Source organism: Varanus komodoensis, unplaced genomic scaffold, assembly GCF_004798865.1.
Source record: "Varanus komodoensis strain SLA01 unplaced genomic scaffold, ASM479886v1 scaffold16, whole genome shotgun sequence".
NCBI classification, from domain to species: Eukaryota; Metazoa; Chordata; class Lepidosauria; order Squamata; family Varanidae; genus Varanus; species Varanus komodoensis.
Window position 1 is genome coordinate 17,735,955 of NW_025335468.1, and position 18,839 is coordinate 17,754,793.

General features: G+C 38.1%; 1 protein-coding gene across 9 annotated transcripts in view; it reads left to right on the top strand.

Annotated features, from left to right (window-relative positions):
* Positions 1-18,839, top strand: part of TEAD1 (TEA domain transcription factor 1) — a 231,230-nt gene that overhangs the window by 143,607 nt on the left and 68,784 nt on the right. For 4 of the 9 annotated variants that reach the window (XM_044425625.1, XM_044425622.1, XM_044425627.1 and 1 more), the window contains 2 exons: positions 8,040-8,104; positions 14,362-14,424. In XM_044425625.1, the coding sequence (XP_044281560.1) occupies positions 8,040-8,104; positions 14,362-14,424 (128 nt within the window). Of the gene's footprint in view, positions 1-8,039; positions 8,105-14,209; positions 14,425-18,839 lie in introns of those variants that run through there. The other 5 variants (XM_044425623.1, XM_044425626.1, XM_044425629.1 and 2 more) reach the window with 3 other exon arrangements.

Here is an 18,839-nt window from a genome sequence, read left to right on the forward strand (position 1 = left end):
ACATGGTTGATCTTCCTGTAGTTAAAGCTAGTTCTGGAAAAAAAAAACCCTGCATTTGTAAGACACTGGCTTTGTACTAAATTGATGATGGTGTTGCAGCAAATAACCCTGTTAACTCTTTTGAGGCAAAATTATCTAATGAAATGCAGAAAGCCCAGAAAATGATACAATGATACAATGTCAGTCTGTAAAGAAAAAGGAAACACAAATCAATTTGGATGTCACTGAAGGCAGATAGGCTGTGTTTTTGCTCTCTGAATCAGCAAGAGAGAACACACCATAGCAGTTAGAGTGTTGGACTGGAACTCAAGAAGAGATCTTGGTTCTCCACTTCGCCATGCAACTCATTGAATGACTTTGGGTGAGCTGCTGCCTCTCATAAAGTTGTTGTGCAGACAAAATGGAGGTGAGAAAGGGGACTGTGTAAGTTGTCTTGGCTTCTTTGTGGGTAAAAAGTGTGAGCTAATTTAAATAAATAAAGGCAAACTCTGCAATCCTATACGTTTCCACCCAGAAATGAAGTCACATTGGGTTCAATGGAGCTTAAAGGTGAGTGCATATAAGAGTGCCATGTTAGGCAATGCTAAAGGACTTATTTGCCGATTCAAAGAAAGATTTCTGTGTGAAAGAATATCTGATTCTTTTTTCTAAGTTACATTTGGGTCCCTCTGGATAATCTCTAAAAACTGACTTGCTAGTTTGCACATCCTATTGTTTGGATTTAACCTAACTATAGCACTTTGGAGTCACAATACTGAACATTTTTTCTTTATACTTTTAAAGATAGCATTTTCGTTTCTTTAGGATAGAATTGGTTTTCATGTTGCCATGATTAAAAGGGCATGTATTATTTACATACCTGTTTTTTTCTGCAATGCAAAATACCTTTTTAATCTTGCAAAGGTAGAATTTTCCTTTAAAATTCAGTTAGTACTTTTCACAAACTTTCCTTTATGCTACAGTGTCATCATATAAATGCTATAAAACTGTATATTTACCAGACATACATCATGTTACTTGTCCTATATTATATTGGCATTGACCTTTTAAAAGTTCATATCATAATCTGAAACTTGTCCAGATTAACCTTTTTTCATTCTTCGCTGGGAGAGTTTATCAGTATTTAGAATAAAACCTCTTCAAATTAAGATTGTAAACCAAGTGTAATTCTTCTCCAAAAAACAGACTTCCCTTTTCCTTGCTGAGTGAGTAGTACAGAAGCCACCTACTGAGAAATTCTATTTTGCTAATTTTTATGTATTATGATGCAAATACTGATTTTAATCCCCTTAACTCATCCATCATGCATGGCAGACTAGCCAGCCTATTGTCTGCATTTTTTAAAGATTTTTGTCCAAGTTGGACTTCTCACTCTCATTCTTGTCAGAAGAGAATGGGCTTAAAACTGGATGATATTCTGTATACATCAGTAATTTCAAAAAGTAAAAGTTTATATTTAACAAGCTTATTGCCATACACTAAGAGTGTAAAAATGTGTAATTATCTTTCTGTAATCAAATGTACAAGTAATTGAATATTGGGTAAGGATAGCTAGCAGTATTGCAATTTGCTGTTTCCTTGCATCATGTTTGTTTTACTTTTGAGAAGCCAATAAATGGACATTAATTTTGTATTGGCTTAATGGAATAAAGTATAGTTAATTTTATATAATCAGAAGTTTTCTCAAACTTTAAAATCAAATGAGATTGCATGGTTCTAAATTGTAAGTATTCCTTTGCTGAAACCTTGGGTGAAAGAAAATCCAAATCCTCAAATGAGAAAATGCGAAGTTTTAAAGTTATAATTTATTGTATCCTTACTCATTGAGCATTAGTGGATGAACGTTTGTGATAGAGTGCAGTCACTAAGAATGTCTTCTGAAATCCTGGATCATAGAATCACTGTGAACAGCAGGGCAAGGATATTGAAGGCACTGAAGTTGGGGTAACAAGGTTTGAGTCAGGTCTGTGGTAGGTTTCCGTGTGTGTGTGCGTGCGTGCGTCTGTGTAAGAGCTATTTGCAAGCTGCCTTGCGAGGTCCATAGAAAAATGTTCGACCTGCAGGAGGCATGAAGGCTGCCAGTCCTGGTTTTATACACTGTTGAATTACATTTCTGCAGCTTGTTTATTCTAAATCTGTTATGGTAAAGGAACAATGAAATGTATTGCTTTTCACTGTCTTTTTTTTTAAAAATAACCTAGATATTCTTTCATACACAGTCAAATGAATTTTCATGAATTAGGTACACAACAAGTGACATTTTCACCATGTTCTTAACTTAATAACTCACTGGCAGTTCATGGCTTTGACTTCACATATTTTTGCAATATTTAGTTTACTTGTACTTTCATAATATTTTAATATTTGACTATCTTTTTAAATTAAAGCTAGGGCAGTGGGTCCAGAAGTAAACCTGGGCAAATCCAATAGTAGTGAAAATCTGACAGAAAACTCAAAAAACTACATGGTAGAAAGATATTGCTGACTTCAGTGCAGGATCAACACCCAATATTTTTCCAGGGATGCTAAAGCTCTTGTAGCTGCTAAATTGGATTTGCAGCTGAATGAAGTATCAGCTGCTGCTGGACAAGCCCATAAAAGCAGAATGGCTGGCCTTTTGTAGGCAGGGCTTAGAGGACGATTGATATGTTTTAGCACTTTTAGGATTATTGTGATTAAGAGGAAACCACTCTGAATGATAGGAAAGGGGTGTAAAAATACACAGCCCACAGCTGTTAAGCAGCATGTGTTTGCTATGAGGGGAGGTCATGACCAGATGATCCTGCTGGCTGTAGTGTTGATTGACAGATAGGAAAACTTGATATTATGAAGCAAGGAATTGCCTTAAAAGAACCTGCTTTGGAGGGCTAGGGATGTAGATTTATCAGAGTATAGTCAGGGATCCAGGATAACTTTTCCACTCTTCAAATGATAGCTTCTTGGCTTTTAAAAGGCCTGCAAAAACCCTCAAGGCAAGGGCACAAAACCAATTGGCAAATATGTCTAGCCCTTAAGTAAGAGTGTCTTCAGTGTGCCCTGATCATGGTTTATTTTTGTCCTCAGAATAGCAGAGGTCTTTGATGAGGTCTTCAAGATAAAATGTTTTAAAGATTTGCTGATTTTGTGAAGGGTTGGATATTTTGTAATGCAGAAATATATTTGTGGATGTGTTTTACATGGGAAGACTCTTCAGTTGAAACTTGATTTATTTTTGTATTAAACACCTGCCTCAGGAACCCAAGTGTGGTTTTGAATCTGCTGCACTCTCCCTTTCTTAGCCTCATTTGGGATTGTAGCTCATTTAGTTGACTCTTTTATTTTTTTATATAAATAAAAAGACCCATTTGAATCCTTGCAAATGTGCATTTAAATGGCTGAATCTCCAGCTTCTTTTTTTAAGTGGGGCTGTACCTCTTTCAAAATTTGAGTTTAGCATACCACACAGGAAAGAACACAAGCTTGCCAAGTCCTGCTGAGCGTTTTTTCAAGCCTGTGAAAAGAATGAATTATTCAGCAGTAAGCATGCTTACAGCTGGCCATTTGGGAGCTTTGATGTGCGAATCAGGCGGTTGCATGAATGCCCTTATTGTCATGTTATGTGTACACAGTGTGTGAATTATTGAAAATAGTGAGGCCTGAGCCTCATCTGGTAGAGATTACAGTGCAGGCATGCTGGGTGAAGGTCTGTAATTGAAAATCCCCAGATGCTGTTTATTTGGCCTATGTCACATGACCTTCTGCAGTGAGCTTGTCTGAACAAAACGCTGCCTGCATAGGAAAGCATTGCCCAGTTGCCCACCCTCTCCATTTCCCTAAGCCTCCTCAAAACTCGCTGGGGGGACCCCTCTCAAAACTCATGGTGGGGATGACTTAACACCTGCCTATAATATTTTTAAAGGCTTAAAATAGATTTTGCTCCTGGCTTTTAAATAGCGGGTGTCTTAGTCAGTGGTTGAAACTGTTTAATCAGTTGTTGACTTATCTACAAGAGGTTTGTTGTTGTCTAATTTGGATTTAAAATGTCTCTTCTCCTCCCTCCCTGCATGCATGCGTGCATGCGTGCATTCTCTCCCCCCCCCCCCCTCCCCCCCCCCCAAGAAGCATTTTCATCCCCTTACACAGGCACCTGAAGTATTTTTATATAGTTCAGTCCCATTTCACTGAAATATGTGAAGGCCTAAGAATTGCTCCAGTCCCTGAATGGGTTCCAGCATTACTAACACTGGTTTCAAATGGCCTTTGAAAAGCTGATCCAGAGGAACCGCCCTTTAATTCCACCAATTCAGAAGCCATTGCAATCTGTGTTTAAAAACTACCATAAAAAGAATTTTGAAGCTTTTGAGAAAAATGAGGCTTCTTCTATACTTCTGAGTAAATATGGGTCTAATGCATATGTAGCAATTGGTACTAAATAGCCTTCCAAGGCTTCCCTCTTTGTGCCACAGGTTTATTATAGCATAAACTTTGATCAAGTAGAATTTTTTGATCTGATGCTCCTAATGAAGTGGTCTGTAGTCCATAAAGGTTTATGTCATAATGCAGTTGTTAGTCTTCAAGATGCCATGAGTTTTTTGAGTTTGCTGGAGCAGACCCCTCCTCTAATATAATGGAAGCTGTTTTCCTTTTTTTAAAACATCCCTTTTTACTGGATTGTTTATTTTTTGCCAAACAAAGTGAAGGTTTTGTTTTAAACCCTGGCCAGATTAGCATTCCACTTGTGTGCCAGTCTGTTTACAATATGATAACTCACTTGAATGTTAAGTCACCAGTATGAAAATTAGAACATCTAAGGCACAGTTCAATAGTTGTTTATCATTTTATGTTATAAAAACTTAAAGAAGTATGTTAATGCATAGACACCTTAGCAAATAAGCTAATTATTGTCTTTTTTTTTGCTTATTTTAGTGCTGATTAATAAGTAACTTGACCTTACGCATGAACTTCAGGAGTGAATGAGGTTTCTTTAAACACAGTGGTATTTTACTACTATTTTATATCTTAATATTCTTGCAGTTTTACATATGTTTTACTAGTCTTCATGTTATCATAGACTTCCATTGAAATCTTACTCTTCAAACATCAAAACTTCTAAGCAGCTCTTTGAAATATATTGGAGGACACACAGAGAGAAACAGATTCAGTTGCGAAACAGAATGTTAAAATACCAAATTCAAGAATAACATAAACAAATATTGAAAGTAGAAATGCAACCTTTACACACTCAGAAAATATTTTCCTCTGAAAGTGGGAAAGGACAGCAAGTGAAATGGCAACTTTCAGTTGATCCAAAAGAAATAGGACAGTTAATCCAACAATTGTGGTGGCAATGACAGATTTCTGAGCAAGCATCAGAGGTTTTTGTTGGTTTGTTTGTTTGTTTGTTTGTTTTGCTTTGGGCCTGGCTGCTTTCCTCTGCTGTTATTTGTCATGGATGTTACCTACACAACCATGTTAAATTGCTCATATAGTCAGATTGTCTGTAGTACCTGACACTACTGTCAGGTTTGTAAAGGAAAGCTCTTGTATGCAAGTGGCTAAAATAGTAGTGGAAAATGTTCTAGACAATGTGGACACCAGCTAGGAGTGCTGACACAAGATAGGGAAAGAATCTTCTTCCCCAAACAAACTTGCCTCATTTCTCTCTTCTGTACTGAGAACTCAACAGTGATAGAATGGATAGATAAAGGAAGTACTGGAAAAATGTTGCCACTATAACTTACCTGTCTGTGCTTTAAGATAATCTTTTAATATGTTGTCATTTAGCTGGTACAAAACATTTTATGCCCTTTGATTTTACTTTTAAATGCTTAGCATTAATATTTATTGTGCTGTGCTGCACTATATTGTTTGTTGGTTGTTTTATCAGACCTCCCCAACCACCTGCTCTACAGATATTTTGGCCCAGCTCCTATCAGCCCCTGTCAGTATGTCCAATGCTCAGGAAGGTTGGGAGCCATAGTCGAAAATATATGCAGGTCACTAGGTTAAGGTATGGTCTTATGGCATTATCCTATAGGAATGAAAAAATGAGCAATAGATCCAAGTGTCCACAATTCATGGACACTGTGTAGTGTTATATGTTGAAACAATGCACTGTTGCCAGTAAGTTTGCACAAGTTATTTGCTCACCCACTAGCCTGCCCACCCACTCGTAGCTGTATAAGTCACTTGTAAAGCATACAGATATTCTGAGAAATGAAAAGAACAAGCTCTCTTCCAATTTACAAAAGCTTGCTTGTTTGACAACCAATTCTTGCTTTTTATTTTCCTCAGATGAACAAATGGATGATAGTCTGTGAATTGTGTAGCCACATTTCCAGCTCTTCTCCATAAGAATCATAATTCCAAAGATGCACACACATTAGTTTATGTTGGCAGTTTTCAAACAGGAACAGTTTGGGCAAACAGGACCTAAGTTCTTACAACTGCAAAAACACTTAATACTTCACATCATGCCAGATATTTTGAAATTGAGTCCTTTTTATGTCCAGAGTGAACATGTGGAGGAGGAAATGGGATCTTGCCTTCAGCACCAACTGAACATTCTCATAGCTGAAGGGCTAAAAAGGGCTTCTGTGTCAGTACAGCTATTCCCACACAGATGCCTTTTTTCACACCTTGGGCTATATATGCAAAGGCATTGAACAGATCTAGTAGGACATAATGAAGGTGGGGAAATGGATGAGTGGCATGATTTCACTCCTACTCAGGCATGGAGGAGATATGGAAAGAGCTGTAGAACCTTCTGTGAAAAGAATTTGACGTGTCAGAGAGAAAGACAACCATATCTTTTTCCCCGTGCCCCTTTAGAAGTACAGTTTGAACTATACTATGCTTCTTGTTTCAGTGTGAAGAGAGATTGGGAGTAGCATTTGCCTTTGTATACTTTCTTACTTGATCCTCCCAATTCCAAATTATAGGAGAAAAATGAATTAATGAACCTGGAGATTCTGTTTATTTGAACATTTTATTTGTTTACTTCGGGGGTAGAGATGAGGGCCATTAAATGGACTACATCAGTCTTCCCTCAATCTGACATCCCTAGCATGTATTGTACTACAGGCCCAATCACTCTTATTCAGCATGACTAGTGGATTGTGGGAACTGTAATTCAAGATATCTGGACAACAGCAAGTTAATGAAGGCTGGATTCTTGGTCACCTTGCCAAGCTCTTTCTGAATACAATCTCTGGGAAAAGTATTAACCACATAAGTTGTAAAGTCTGATACTTGCTTTAGTTGTTTTGAAAAAGAAATAATATCTTTTAATGCTTTTTGATTTGGAGGAATAAAGGAAAAAAGGCACAGCTTGTTTTTTCTGCTTGTTTTAGTTGGGCTCATTCTTGCCAGCAGGTAGCCACTAAAAGTTCTGTTGTTTTGGACTTGACAAAATTTTGCTGGCATTTGATAGTCTCTAATTTACTAGTAAAAATCTTTCAGTTTCAATTTCGTTTTAAATATAGTGGTACCCCAGCTCACGGACGCCTCAGTCTCACGGTCATGTGAGGGGGAGGGGGAGATGGCTGCAATCTTTGTCCTGTGTCACTTTGCTTCAAATTTTTGGTTACAGAACAGATTATCCTTATTTACATTGAACCTTATGGGGAAATTTGACTTAGATCATGACCAAAGTCCTGGAACGGATTGTTCTTGAGCCAAGGTACCACTGTACCAGTTTCCCATAGCTGTTTAATTTGAAATACCATTTTTGGACAAAAGACTACAGGTGAACCCATCAATGCCATCTACCAGTAGAGCAGACATTTCTGGAAGAGTTGTTGTCCTACCTCTCCTCAGCTCCCTGCACTTGCTCAACATTTGCTCTATATAGTTGGGAGTGTGCAGAACAGATTTAGGGTGTTGGCAAGGAGACTGGTATAAGTAGATGTCTGTTCACACAGCACTGAATTTCAGCCTAAAACATACCCAATAGATGTTTTTTGTTGCATGAGTTTTTTAAAATCTTGCAGTTTAAATGTTTAGATATTTATGCAGAATTTCTACTTTTAGGCTTCATTGTAAGTTTATATTTGTTTCAGGTAGGAATGAACTGATAGCCAGATACATCAAACTTAGAACGGGAAAGACACGGACCAGGAAACAGGTAAGACAATTGTACAGGATAAAACTTGCATGCCAGTGAATGACAGAATGTAGGCAGTCTTGGCTGCAGTACTCGCCTTTGCTTCTGGATAGATGCTGCTCTGGTTAGATACTGCCTTGCCTTTTCTTGGATTTGCTTTCAAAAATACTGCTTTTTGTGCCATTCATCACTTCAGTGACAGACCCTTATGCATACTTGCAGCTGTAAGCAACCACATTTGAAAAGTAGCCTGGAGACATTAATCAACTAGTTTCAGAATAAATATGTACACTCTTTGATGATCAGGGTGTACATAATAGTATTTGACTAAGTTCCTGCCTTGCTTCCAGCTGATTTATCCGACCTCCAAAGTGTTAAAACTTATAAAACCCTTTGTAGATTATCACCAGCTTCTCTTCTTTTTGCTTAGAATACATTATATGGATCCTCTTCAGGAAAAGTAATTTACACACCAGGGTTTTATACCTAGCAGGGCACAAATGCAAATAATTTCCCAAAGTTGTTTTTCAAACCATTTCAAGTAGAGGGAGGCTAAGGTTAGACCCATTCACATGACATGACATGACATGACATGACATGACATGACATGGCAGCCCACTGAGTGTTAATTGACTCTCTTGGAATTGTGGCACATATTAGCCACAGTTTATGCAACCGACTATGGTTGCATAAACTGTGGCTAGTATGTGCCACAATTCCAAGAGTCAATTAAAGAGTTGTTTAGCCCTCAAATAAAACCCTGTTGGCCAGGTTTGCATGACATGAATGTGGGTTCCATATTCATAATTGTGACACATGTGCTATAGTACCTTGAGAATAAATTGTCACTCAGTACCAAACCAGTTAGTGTCTTGGGGCAAGGAAGCAAGAAGAATCAGGGCATTCCACAGGTTGCAAGTGGGATTTTTCAAGACTAAGAAGTTCCTTAGGATCTACTAAGAAATCTATATTTGTATTACTTTTGTTTCAATGTTTAAATTATATCCAATTGTGTTTGGGCAAAAGGGAAGAAATTAGTTGAGAGGTTTTGAATATTAATTAATAACAGGATAGTTATCAGATTTTTCAGTTCCCAAGGAAAATTGGCAGAAGATGGCTTTATCCTATGTACATGATGCAGTGTACTCATTTGAGTACATCTCTCCCTTATGGAATGGGATCTGATATTCTTTTTGTCTTTTTTTTTTTTTTAAACTGGTTTGCTTCCTTCAGCTATTTACACTGCCATGTGGTGATGATGATTAATGTTATGTCTTTACCTCCCAATACCCAAAACTATTTGGGTACTTCATTACAATTTATCAGAATATGATAATGAAAACAGATGCTGTAAAATACAGATACAACACAGTATAAAATTCTAATATAAAAATTTGAACCAGTTTAAACATATAAAACTATTTAAATAAAAACTAGGCCTGATTAAAACAACCAACTTGCCCCATATATACCATTAAATGCCTGAGAATACAAGGCATTTAAGCTGATACTGAAAAAATGATAGTGTAGACTCCTGGTAGGTCTCATAATGGGGGGCGGGAGGGCATTGAGAGTGCCATCCTCCCTGTTGCCTCTTAGTGAGCCTCCCTTGGAGGTGGAAGTTGGAAAAAGGCCCCAGATGCACATTGCAGTATCTGGGTAGATTGAGGTTAGGGGAGACCTTCTAGCAGGTGCCGTGGTCCCAAGCCAAGCGGGTTAAAAAGAGCACATTGAATTGGGCTTGAAAGCATGTAGACAATTTTTAAATAGGGTTTTTTTGTAACAATATTTATTATTTCCTGTGATTTGGGCTTTTGACAGTCCTTTGAAAAATTTCTGTATTCAGAATATTACTACTACTACTGTAATTATTACATTTTTGAACTTTTTTGCAGAGGACACTTAACTGTATTTTACTGAGGTTACTGCATAGGTTGAATTAGATTTTGGGTTGGAAGGTTAGAAAATTTTGCTGTTCAGTATAGGAATGTAGGGGAGAGTTTTCTGTAGGTGGCATCTTTGATTGTTCCTTCCACCCTGCTTCTAATTCAAACTCATCATACAATGATTACTATGTGACTTTGCTAATTTATTTATTTTTTATTTATTTTTCGATTTATATCCTATCCTTTTTCCTACAAAGGGCTCAAGGCAGCTTACATCATTCTCCTCCTTCATCTTATTCCCACAACAACCCTGTGAGGTAGGTTGGGCTGAGAGCCTGTGACTGGCCCAAAGTCACCCAGTTGGCTCCATAGCTGAGTGGGGACTAGAACCCAGATCATTTGAGTCCCAGTCCCATGCTCTTAACCACTACACCACACTGGCCCCTAAGCTGGGAGGAAACCACAGCTTCTGGTGGAAATGAAAGCATTTCCAGATTGGGACCTGCTGATTTTTAGGATCTTCTAGACCTTCTCTAGAAATAAATGGAAGTCTCTGGGAGGCCTTTTCCTTACCTCATTTACCTAGTGGCTCTCCAAGATAATAAAGGGGTGGTGTTCTTACTGATGCATTGCTGCATCACAAACCTTCAGTCCTGGGAGAAACAGAAAAGGACTGTGATGCAGGAGGTGGCAGAAAAAGAGAGGCCATTGAACGTGTGTGCAGAAGCTTAGTCACGCAAAGCCCTTTTATGCAGAGTGAATTATGGAAGTCATAATTCACTTCTGCAATCCACTCCAGACTGTGATGAAATAGAATTTCATCCAGTATTCCATCAAAGGTTTCCATCTGCTTTGTTCTGCTCACATTATCTGTTTGTATTTTAAACTCCATCATTCATATATAATTGTCACACAGTTCTGTCAGTATGTATAAATAGAAAGGAAGAACCCAGGCATTCTGTGCCAGTTTTGTAGCATGGTGAAAAGTAATGCCAATTCAGCATTTCACGTTTAAAACTGAGCAGCAAACAGTAATAAAATGTTGAATAAATTCCCCCAATCCAAACTGCACAGTGTGAATGACTTCTTTGAGTAAAATTAAGATAATTTGTTATCTACAAACAATTTGGAGATTATTTGCAGTCCACAGCTGGATAGGTGGTGTTTTATGCTTTTAGCTGCTAAATTTGAAGCTTAAAAATGTATAATTTATTTTAAGATTGCTGCTGAAAAGGGTTGTCTAGAATCAGAGTTTTACATGCAAATAAACCTTTCAGAGTTTACATTTAGCTAACAATGTATGTGGCAACATTTTGAAAAGGCATGAAGAACTTCAGGATATTTATACAAGTAACACATAAAACCATAATCCAATTTTACATGTCTAAATATCAGGAAAGAGGGGCACAAGGCTTAGACTCTGATTTTATGTAGAAATTATCTTTGTTTTTCCCATTAGCACATGGGAAAAGACTTAAACAGCAATCTTACCATCATTTCCCATAACCATTCCCCAAACTTATCGAGTTTGATTCAAACAGCATGCCAGACATGTTAAACTATGGTTTAGTGTAATGCTTGAATGAATAAACCAAACTTGCAAACCCATGTATTTGAACTAGATGTGCAAACACTTCTGTTAACTATAGTTTTGACTGCTATCTCAGTTGACAAATCATAATTACAGCTTTTGTTCTATCTCCAGAGTATCTAGAGACTGGAGTACTGACCATACAGAAAATGAGATTAGACATACTGTTCCCCATGTTTTACATACATGTTTTACATACATATATATATGGAAACTTTTACCCTAGTTTGCCTTGTTTTGATGTTGAGCCAGTCTCTGCCACAAGGTAAATATACTTGCACATATGCTCAGTTTTCCTATTAAAAACATAGGAAGCTATTTTACATGGAGTCAGATTATTGATCCACTAGGATCAGTATTGCTTCTATATTTCTGACAGGAGTATTTCCAAGCTGTATCTGAAGAAGCTTGGGATTGAAGTGCAGCCTTCTGCATGCAAAATCTGTTTTCAACCACTGGTCAGTGGCCTATTCCCAAAGGAGATTAAACAAGGATTCTAAATGAAGAGAACTGAAATTAATTTGATAATTTAATTATCAAAATATTTTACACCAGGAGCTGTTCTTGGTGTAGGTGACCCAGAGCTCAATTATTTTGCATCTCACCTGGTAACTATTAGCATTCTAGACCCCTGAGCAAGTTCTAGAGATCCAGGAACCACTTACTGTCTCATAGAGCTGTGCTGTGGGCCATTGCATTGTTTATAGGGCACCCTGCAAAGGAAACAAAATGGCTTTAAGTTTGGGCCCTTGAGTACATTGTAGTCACCATTTAGGGTACAGGTAAACTTGAATGGGGGGGGGCAGTGGGGAAGCATATGCTGTGAATAGGCCACACATTGCCCACCCTTGTCCTAGACAGTTTTTGCTTTTGAAGATTGCCAATCTCTTCATTTTTATTTAGAAAAGATGGTTAGGTCAGAAGTTTGAGCCTTTTGTTTGCATTTAGGGAGAATCATGCTGCTCTGAGTTTCAATGCGACTGTTCTCTCTTGCTCTCACACCCTCACACTCTCCCTTCCCACATAAGCAAGATGTCCCTCACTGATCTTGCTGCTTGCAAGTGTTTTCCCTTCAAAGTGAACTCCCCTAAAAATCTTCTGGGTATGTCTTTCAAAGTGCACCTGAAGATTTGGAAAAGACAGACACATAGAGGTAAATTATCCAACAATGAGAAATGTTCTAAGTGGATAAGAAATCATTTTATCACAGGACTAGATTATGCAGTGGTTGTGACTCTGTCTGATACAGTAATGCAAGCTCTACAGATGTAATTTACTTTAATAGACAATGTCTAGATACATGATTTGCTAACTTCCAGTGGCATGTCTTCTCTGTTGACTGAGAAAGTATTTGAAGTGAGTGGTTGCTCCATCCAATTATTTGACAACAGCTCAGACAAAAGTTCTGCAGATTTCCCTTCACAATAGACTGTTTCTTCTTTTGGATCTTGATGTATAAGGAGTAATATTGGGGGCAGAATGAGTCATTTGGGTTTGTATTGGTTTTTGATTTCCTAGTGTTTGGATTGGAGAGGGGACTCACCATGCAATACTTATTGTGGAATTGGATCCAAGATGATCTTAGATTGTGGAGGTCTTGCACTTTGTTTATTTGAGATTATGTTCTGCAGATGGCCAGAGAGACCTGTGGAACTAACTTGTATGTTTTTTGAAACTGAGCTACATCTTTCTGATTGGTGCTATGCTCTACATTATTGTTGCACACTGTGACTGACCATCCTGAAATATGCTTTTAGATTCATTACATACCAAGAGGAACAATTTTTCAGTTTCTTTGGGCTTCACCATAAGCTCTCTAGGATTTCTTCTATAGCTGGTCAACTGTGGTTTTTTCCTTTCAGAACCCATTAAGAGTTCTAGGTGTTTCTCCCCTGTTATTATCACAACAGTGTTTTGTACAGTCAGTATGCTATAATATAGTAGATATGATATATTATGTGATGATTAGTTTTGTTTCATTGATTACACTGATGTCTAATTATTGCGCATTTCCCCATTTGGCATCCCCAGCTCAGCAAAAAGACTCCCCATCCACATAAAAATGACTGCAGATTTCTCATCTTTTTCTTTTTTTGTACTGTGCGCTCTTAGTTAAAGCTGCATTTGAAATCCTTTGTCACTTCAGTAGTTGTGACAGAATTTCGAGTTATCAATAGATAAAAATAAAAGTTTCATACCATTCTGTGTGGATTGCTTTTCATATAGAATTCCATGATAATTAAACACTAATTTGTTCACTTCTGAAAAATCTACAATTGTTAGTCAAAAGAAAATCCTTTACTGCAACACTGGAAATAATTGAACACTTAAAAAAAGAAAGCTTTTAGACTTTAACTTAACTCAATGTACCAGTTTCTCTTTGACAGAAAGCAAAATTGAATAGACCACAACCTTTTCTTTTTAATCAAGTCACTGCAGTGATGATCAATGTGTGGTAACTTCTTTGCTAAAGCATGGTGTTTGACTAGGAATGTGGGCAGTTAACAACAAAGCTTACTGAAGATGCCAATAACTTTCCTCAAAGAAACTTTTAATTCCCACCCCAACAGATATTTGATTTTTGTGTGTTTCTTTTGTGTTTTTTCTTCCCTCCCTTTTTTCTTTCTTTTATAACTCTGAACAATGTAGGTGTCTAGTCACATACAGGTCTTAGCAAGGAAGAAAGTTCGAGAAATTCAAGCCGCCATTAAGGTACGTTTGGCTTGCCCAGTTGTAGGGGGCTTTTCATCTCCATGGTTACAGGCTTTTCCTTTGTTTCCCTCCCTTCCCCTACCCTGCAGGTGTCTAGTCACATTCAGGTTCTTGCCAGAAGGAAATCTCGTGATTTTCATTCCAAGCTGAAGGTATGCGCTTTTCTGCTTTTGGGCTTGTGGTTGCTATGCATTTCACTTCCTGTTTTCCCTGGTGATTGGTGAATGCCTGGTGCTGTGATTCTTGTAACCTAGTTTCCTTGCATGTGATAGCTTTTTACATTTCTTTGTGTTTAATCTCTTTCCTCCCTTCTGATTTCTGCACTCGCACCTATATTAAATTATTTTAACACCCTTGAAAATGTTGCTAGCTCTGTGCATGCATACTCTTTAGAAAAACATGTGGATCTTTTTTCTTTGTTTTTAAAAACCCCATTAGCTTAGTTTAATTGAAATAAAAACATTGCAGTTTAAGTAAAGGAGAGTTCTATATGTGTACAAATTTACATGCAGCTTCATTGTGAAAACTGAGATTCAGATGAGACCATTTTTACTGCAATTGGTTGAGCATTAGATTCCCACTTTACCTCCAAACTATTTTATTATTATTTTTGGTGTGTAATTTTTCAGTGCTTCTAATTTACAAAATCTACTTTTTATGAATCACTCTACCCTTATGCTCACCTTGATTACAGTATGTTCTCTGGGCATAATCTGGTCACAGTGAAGCACTTTCAGTTTTCATTGCCTTCAGTGGAAGACTTAGGCACGTGCTTTCAGACTAAAATAAATAGAACTTTAAAATGTTTTAGTTTGAGTTATGTCCTTTAGCTGCAATCCGAAACTCATGATTTGGGGAGTAAGCTCTGCTGAGCACAGTGGGACTTAACTTAGAGTAAATATGCATAGGCTTCTGCTGTTCAAGAGATTTCATTTTGGTAGTTTCTTAAATAACAGATCCTGGAGAAGATATTTATTGCATCTCTTAAAGTTAACTAAAGAGTGATAACTCTTACTCTCACACATTTTAAGAGCCGAGAAGATGCAACAGGAAATACTTCATTTTTCAAAAATTAATCATGCACATTTTGCATGAAAAACACTGAGTATTTTTAACATCAGCTTAAAAATATAACAAGGTTATAGGCTAAGTAGTAGTTTTTAATTTTTAAAAACATTGTTTCACCTAAAATCCTGCTAGCATTTTTGAGGAGCTTAAAAAGAGAGAGAGAAAATAAATATGTTTTTAACTCACTTGACAGCAAAACATTGTACTACCATAAGTGGTAAACTTTGTGGATGATGTTTGCCGCAAACCTGGAGCTGCAATATGCAAATAACAGGCTGGCTTTGTAACTGTCCTACTTGTCAGGAGCTTTTGGTTTTCAATATGCTGTGGGCAGCATGCTGGCAAGCTTGTGTGGCTGTTGGTGGCTGGCTTTGGAAGTGCACTGGCTGAGCAGTCGGGGTCGGTGAAGAAGAACTAAAGCAACTTAAACATACTGCTTTTTAACCCAGGGTGCAACAGCACAGAAGGCTGCAGCATTTCAGACTAAAACTGTCAAACCTGATGGCTAAATTAGACATCTTAGCTCATGTCTACAAAATTAAGCAGTATACTGACACCATATGCATGTCTAAATTAATAGTTGGCACCTGCAGCCTCCTTTGTTGGGAATAAATTCCATAATTTGTTAGCATGGACTACCTGCTTAGGTTTCTGCCAAACAGCCCATTCAAGTAGGGTTGCAGTATGGCCATTCTGTTGAATGGGAAAACCAATAAGAATATTTATCTCACACCAATACTGTTAAGAATATATCAGACTTAAAATTACACTTATTTCTTGTTGCTCCACCTACTTTATGATGATGAAGCTTTCTGCAAAGCAAAGCACAGCAAATCCCAGTGATACCTGCAAGTCCTCTTTCTTGGTGGGAGTTTTCGCTCTTCTCTCTCTCTCTCCCTCTCTCTCTCTCTTTCCCCATTAAATTGAATTTAGGGACGTTCTCTATTGAATGCACTGGTTCCGTGGAATTGGCTTAAAGAGTCTGCTGTTGTCCAGGGGGTCGCAATGGGTCAGACACGACTTCGAGACTAACAGCAACTCCTACAAATGCAGTATGGGCATCAGTGCAAAAAGACAAGCTGTTACAGTAAAATGCGATTGAGAAACAAGACATCAGTGCAAACTAGTCATTGATTCTCATGCTATAAAACTTGCTTTCAAAATTTCTTCTCCAGAGAAAAAAATAACTCTTTCGGAAGCCATTTTCATATGCAAGGATAGAGACTAAAGATTCCATTAATGTACAGTAAATTCTTTGATGTGAAGCAGAAAGAAAACAATTGTCCTTGTTAAGGAAGATTAAGAAGGTGAAATGAGATAGTACTTAACACACGATTGTGTCCATGGTGAACTGAGTATCTGGTTGTACATTCTTCACGTCCTTGTTACAACTGATATAATCTAGCAAATGTATTTGGGGATATTCTGCATTTAGTCAAATGTAAAAACTCCTTGACTGGGTGGAACAGAATCTGCTTTGCAGGAGATTCCATTGCAGGAAGACCAAAAGATCCTGTACTCAAATGAATGGAGAATAACCCTTCTATCAAGTCACTACATTGCTTGCATGATAAGGATGACAGGAGAACATGGGAATGTCAGAAGAGGGAAGGTGTGAGACTGATCCTACATACATACATTTAAAAATCCTGGATACTTGGTAACTGCTAAGTATCACCTTACTTGGCCTAGGGTTTCAAGCCTGTAGTAAGAAGAATAAAAATGAAATACAAATAATTGTTAAAAGCTTTTCATAGAGTTGGTGTTTGTTAGGAAATAGTTGGGAAGATGAGATAGCAAACAGTGCCTACTTTCAATTTGCCTGCTACAGAAGGGGCACTGAATGCATTTACTTTTGCATAGCCTGTTTCTTCTAAGAATCAGTATGTGCCCTTTCTGGACAAAGCTATCAAGATTTAGCCAATGCTTAATTACTTTGTAGCACCAGACAGTAAGAGAGAAATATTTTGGAGCCCTTTGAAAAGCTGCAGCTTTGCATGCAAGATTCAACTTCTTTCTCCCTCTTCTAAGCCAGGAATGTACCAGCGGACAGGGGATGAAATAAAAAGAGTGTAAATAAAAGTATTGTGGGTGATTGTAGTAGGCATGATCCTGTAGTCCACAGGAATAAGATTCAATCCTTTGTAATCAGTTCTGTTAATCTAGTAGATCTAGCAATTGGCCTGAAAAGATACTGAGTATACACCTTTGCACTGGTGCTGACTCAAGCAAAATCAAAAAGACACCCCCTCTTTTTCTCTCTGGTTGATATACCCAAGATAATGAAATAAGGAAAGCAAAGGCTTTATACCAGTAGTCCCAACTTAGCTAATAGAACCCTTCCAGGAATATGATGCCCGACCGCACATGGCACAAGGAGGAGTCCTCTCTCTGAAGGGCTGTAAATTCCAGTTTAAAGATAAAGAATCTTGAGAAGGAAATGCTCAGGGGCTTGGAGCTGTCCCATTAGTAGCACCTGGATAGCAAATTGAGCAAGGCATACAGGTCACCTCAGTCACATCTATCACAATATTTCCATTCAATTTATAATATTTATTTCTAAAATGGCTCTTGCACATATAAATTTGAGGGACTGTGGGTAGCACAGTGGTTTAAATTGCTGAGCTGCTGGGCTGGTTGATCAAAAGGTCAACAGTTCGAATCCGCAGACGGGGTGAGCTCCTGTACTCCGTCCCAGCTGCTGCCAGTCTTGCATTTTGAAAGCATATAAATGCAAGTAGATAAAAAGATACCACTTTGGTGGGCAGGTAACAGTGTTCTGTGCACCTCGGTGTTGAGTCATGCTGGCCACATGACCACGGAGACTGTCTGTGGACAAACACGGGCTCCCTCAGCCAGGAAACCGAGATGAGCACCACCCCTAAGAGTCAGACGTGACTGGACTTCAATGTCATGGGGAAACTTTTACCTTTTTTTACATATAAATTTACCTGTGCAATTTTGTGTCTTCTTGCCTGTCCTCTTTTTTTGGGCAATTCACAGGTGGCCACCCTATAGGACTGTGGCTCCCACCAGGACCACAAGTGTAGTGGAGACAACAGATCAAGTTGAAGCTGTGGTCCCTTTTATCTTGTTCTGCTCATGAATACTTGGGCTTAGGCTAGAGTTAGGGATAGGGTTGCCAGTTGGTACAGTGAAACATCCGTAGTATCAGGGGCACTGCCTACAAGCTCTTGCCAAAGCTTTTGTGTGGACACTTGCCTTACACTATTGCATCATCAGGGCCGAAGTGTCAGTGAAATAACAAATAATGGAAACAGGAATCGGAAGATATGTTTAAGGTCTATCATGCAATCTCACCCACCTCACCAATATTATAATTAGCAAGGCTACCCATGAATCACCAAATGAAAGGAAAGCCTTCCACAAGAAAGAAGACAATAATTTATAAGCACTAATTTAAATGTATAGGTGCACATTTGGAAATCATCATCATAATATAAGGATGCAGGTGAGTTCAGGTGGCTGGCCTGCCTGT